The sequence below is a fragment of the Camelina sativa genome, chromosome 19, assembly GCF_000633955.1.
Source record: "Camelina sativa cultivar DH55 chromosome 19, Cs, whole genome shotgun sequence".
NCBI classification, from domain to species: Eukaryota; Viridiplantae; Streptophyta; class Magnoliopsida; order Brassicales; family Brassicaceae; genus Camelina; species Camelina sativa.
This window is the reverse complement of record NC_025703.1, coordinates 26,287,601-26,291,978: the sequence shown is the minus strand read 5'-3', so window position 1 is coordinate 26,291,978 and position 4,378 is coordinate 26,287,601. Positions and strand designations below refer to the sequence as shown.

The 4,378-nt window shown below is 37.4% G+C and overlaps 1 protein-coding gene across 1 annotated transcript in view; it reads left to right on the top strand.

Moving 5' to 3' along the window:
* LOC104768225 (eukaryotic translation initiation factor 2 subunit gamma-like) overlaps nucleotides 2,514-4,378 on the top strand; it is a 3,315-nt gene continuing 1,450 nt past the window's right edge. The window contains exons 1-5 of the mRNA XM_019241284.1: nucleotides 2,514-2,647; nucleotides 2,762-2,930; nucleotides 3,018-3,120; nucleotides 3,204-3,431; nucleotides 3,522-3,740. Coding sequence (XP_019096829.1) covers nucleotides 2,539-2,647; nucleotides 2,762-2,930; nucleotides 3,018-3,120; nucleotides 3,204-3,431; nucleotides 3,522-3,740 — 828 coding nt within the window. The 5' untranslated portion in view covers nucleotides 2,514-2,538. The remainder of the gene's footprint in view (nucleotides 2,648-2,761; nucleotides 2,931-3,017; nucleotides 3,121-3,203; nucleotides 3,432-3,521; nucleotides 3,741-4,378) is intronic.

Genomic DNA, 4,378 nt, shown 5'->3' with positions numbered 1-4,378 from the left:
ATCTTAACTAAGATTCCAGTTTGTTGTCAAGGAGCATTGTGTGTTAAACCTTAGTATATGTGTGTGGTGGTATTGTAGACTTCTGATGCCTAGTGGGAGTTGTATGTGTTAGAGATTTAGAGTAGCGGGTTTATACTTACTATATACATTCAATCAATTTCTTGAAAATCATTTGAAGCTCCATTTTGATGCCACTCTAATTTGCTTACTTACAGCTGAGGCTGTGCCATCAACAGCTTGGTTAGGCAGGGGGTCTATCCTGTGTCTGTGCTCAGAGAAGAGATAGTGACGCAAATTCCACGTTTGATCTCTAACACCTGCTCAGGTAGGTACTCATTTTTCCGCTGTTCCAGTTCACTACAATAACATAACAGTGTTTGTCATTTATCTGGCTACAACTATATCCAGGTATCCAATTACTTCCACCCTATTTTGGAACTTGCAGGAGGAATGCTTGCAAAGTTTGCAGAGCCGCATTGACGTAGGCTAATGATAGTACTATACCCCTCTGCATCAGGTACACTTTCCTTAGTTTCCTTGAGGGTTTTAAAGCTTTTACGATTTCTCATCAAAACAATTGGGCTTAAATCATCAAACCATTGGACTTGCTCTTATACCTCAACCTCACAGATGCTTCAAAATTGTGCTTTTTTGTGAATTATATATTTGCAAAGGTTTCTTGCACAAATTTTCCTATTAAAAAAAGGTAAATAAAACAATCAAAGTAGGAAAAAAAAGACAATTTTGGGAAATATATTTTCATTAAGAATAAGATTTAAGTTACTAAATTTTCAAAGATTTGTAATAATCACAATTTAATGGTTAATTACACTATTTTCTGTAATTAAGATTTCGGGATCTTGTATATTTGAGTAATGTTAAAATTATATGATTAAATAAAGATTAAAGGAGATTTTTTTTTTAATTTATTTTAGGTCTCTAGAATAGCAAGAAAATCATGGTATATTTGGAAAACCAAAGCAAAGAAATTAATTAAATTAGATATTGTTAGAATAAGATCTAATACCCATTATTATATTTAGAAATGGTTTCATTAGGTGAATATGATATGGATACAATTAATTAAATAAGTCTGTATATATTTACATGATTTGTTTCCTATTATTTCACTGCACTATTGGCAGTCTCGTAAATAACATCGAGTAGATGAGCAGTTTTATGACGTCACAATAAAATCCAACCGTGTATTAAAATTTTATTCCTTTAAGAAATATGGACAATTTTGGGAAATATATTTTCCTAAAATCTGATCATAAATTCCTTTTTTTTTTATTGACATATTGAAAAAAGGGTCAGCAAAAAAGACAAGAAAGAAAAAAGATAAGCGTTACGAATTAAAACCCTATCAAACCAAAAAAAACAAACTTCAACGGCAAGCTCCTCCTCCTCTGAAGGCTCTCCAAGAAAACTTGTTCAAGCTATCTTTACCACCTTCAGGTTTGTGTTAATCGTTTTAAGATAACTCAAGTGAAAGAGATTGATCACTTTAATTCGTTTCTTGATGATTGAGAATCGAAACTATAACCCATAGTTGTGTAGAAACCCTAATTTCGAACACCCCTTAGAAACGTCGTCTTGTGTTATTGTATTGGATCTAATCAACTAGTGCTAAGCTTGTGAATTTTGCTTTTGATTCCGACAGTGTTTAGTTGGATAAAATCTGTCGCGATGTCGAAGAACAAGGGCTTAGCTGAACAAGATCTACGCAAACTTGATGTAGCTCAGCTACATCCTCTCTCTCCTGAGGTCATCTCTCGCCAAGCCACCATTAATATTGGTAAGACACCAAAGTTTTTGTGTTTCGTTTTAAGTTTTATTGAGTTTTGATGTTAAAGAAACTGAGATGTGCATTGAAAGCTAAAGATATAGATAATTGTGCAATAAATCTCAGGAACCATTGGCCATGTCGCTCACGGGAAATCGACAATTGTGAAAGCTATTTCCGGTGTGCACACTGTCAAATTTAAGAGTGAATTGGAGCGTAACATTACCATTAAACTTGGTTATGCAAATGCCAAGATTTACAAATGTGACAAGTGCCCTAGACCAGTGTGCTACAGGTGAGTTCTTGCTCTTCTTGTTTCAATCTTCTTCTGAATAATAATAATGTTATGTAGCAACTTGATAACCTGCAGTTAAATATATAGGTCCTTTGGAAGTGGCAAAGAAGACACCCCAACTTGTGATGTCCCTGATCACGAGAAGTGCGAGATGAAACTACTGAGGCATGTCTCATTTGTGGATTGCCCGGTATAACAAGTTTGACACTTCTCTGTTTTTAAATCTTATATAACCATTGTCTATGTCAATAAGCTATTTTNAGAGATTGATCACTTTAATTCGTTTCTTGATGATTGAGAATCGAAACTATAACCCATAGTTGTGTAGAAACCCTAATTTCGAACACCCCTTAGAAACGTCGTCTTGTGTTATTGTATTGGATCTAATCAACTAGTGCTAAGCTTGTGAATTTTGCTTTTGATTCCGACAGTGTTTAGTTGGATAAAATCTGTCGCGATGTCGAAGAACAAGGGCTTAGCTGAACAAGATCTACGCAAACTTGATGTAGCTCAGCTACATCCTCTCTCTCCTGAGGTCATCTCTCGCCAAGCCACCATTAATATTGGTAAGACACCAAAGTTTTTGTGTTTCGTTTTAAGTTTTATTGAGTTTTGATGTTAAAGAAACTGAGATGTGCATTGAAAGCTAAAGATATAGATAATTGTGCAATAAATCTCAGGAACCATTGGCCATGTCGCTCACGGGAAATCGACAATTGTGAAAGCTATTTCCGGTGTGCACACTGTCAAATTTAAGAGTGAATTGGAGCGTAACATTACCATTAAACTTGGTTATGCAAATGCCAAGATTTACAAATGTGACAAGTGCCCTAGACCAGTGTGCTACAGGTGAGTTCTTGCTCTTCTTGTTTCAATCTTCTTCTGAATAATAATAATGTTATGTAGCAACTTGATAACCTGCAGTTAAATATATAGGTCCTTTGGAAGTGGCAAAGAAGACACCCCAACTTGTGATGTCCCTGATCACGAGAAGTGCGAGATGAAACTACTGAGGCATGTCTCATTTGTGGATTGCCCGGTATAACAAGTTTGACACTTCTCTGTTTTTAAATCTTATATAACCATTGTCTATGTCAATAAGCTATTTTGTGTGTTGATTAGGGACACGATATTCTGATGGCGACAATGTTGAATGGAGCAGCGATCATGGATGGTGCTCTACTCATCATTGCTGCTAACGAGACCTGTCCGCAACCACAAACTGCTGAACATCTTGCTTCTGTTGATATGATGAACCTCGAAGATATCATAATCATTCAGAACAAGATTGATCTCATCCAAGAAATCGAGGCTGGGAAACAGAACGATGACATTCAGAGATTTATAACGGTTTGATTGATTTTCCCCCATTTCCTAATAAGAATCTGTTGTTGCATTTTCACTTCATCAGTTGGTTAATTTTTTAAAACCATGTTAGAGGACACAAATGCGGAAGGTGCCCCTGTAGTTCCAGTCTCAGCACAACTGAAATACAACATCGATGTTTTGTGCGAGTACATTATCAAGAAGATTCCAATCCCTAAGAGGGATTTTGTGTCACCGCCAAGGATGATTGTGATTCGTTCATTTGATGTCAACAAACCTGGCTCTGAGAATGATGATATGAAAGGTGGAGTCGCTGGTGGAAGTATCCTCCAGGTATGCACAGTTTGATAGATGACTCAAGGTTGTTTGGTTGAGACAATGTAATATATGTCTCATTGCTTTTGTTTGCAGGGCGTTTTGAAAGTGGGGCATGTAATAGAGATTAGACCTGGAATCACTAGCAAAGATGAGCATGGAAACCCTAGTTGCAGTCCCATTTACACTCGTATAACTTCATTGTACGCAGAACAGAACGAGCTTCAGTTTGCTGTCCCGGGAGGTCTAATTGGAATTGGAACGAGCATGGACCCTATGCTTACGCGTGGTGATAGGTTGGTTGGTCAAGTCCTTGGTGAGATCGGTACTGTACCTGATGTCTTTGTCGAGCTTGAGGTGAGGTTCGAGCTTTTTAAACGTCTCATTGGAGTGAAGACTAAGGAAACAGAGAATCAAATGAGAGTCTCAAAGCTAAGAAAGGGAGAGGTACTGATGTTGAACATCGGATCGATGTCTACTGGAGCTTTGGTTATCAGAGTAAAGGAAAAAATGATGAAAGTGAGACTGACGCTCCCTGTATGCACCAACATAGGAGAGAAAGTGGCTATAAGCCGCCGTGTTGATAGGCATTGGCGTTTGATCGGTCGTGGTCAGATTGAGGCTGGAACCACCATTCCCATCCCTCCTACTCCGTC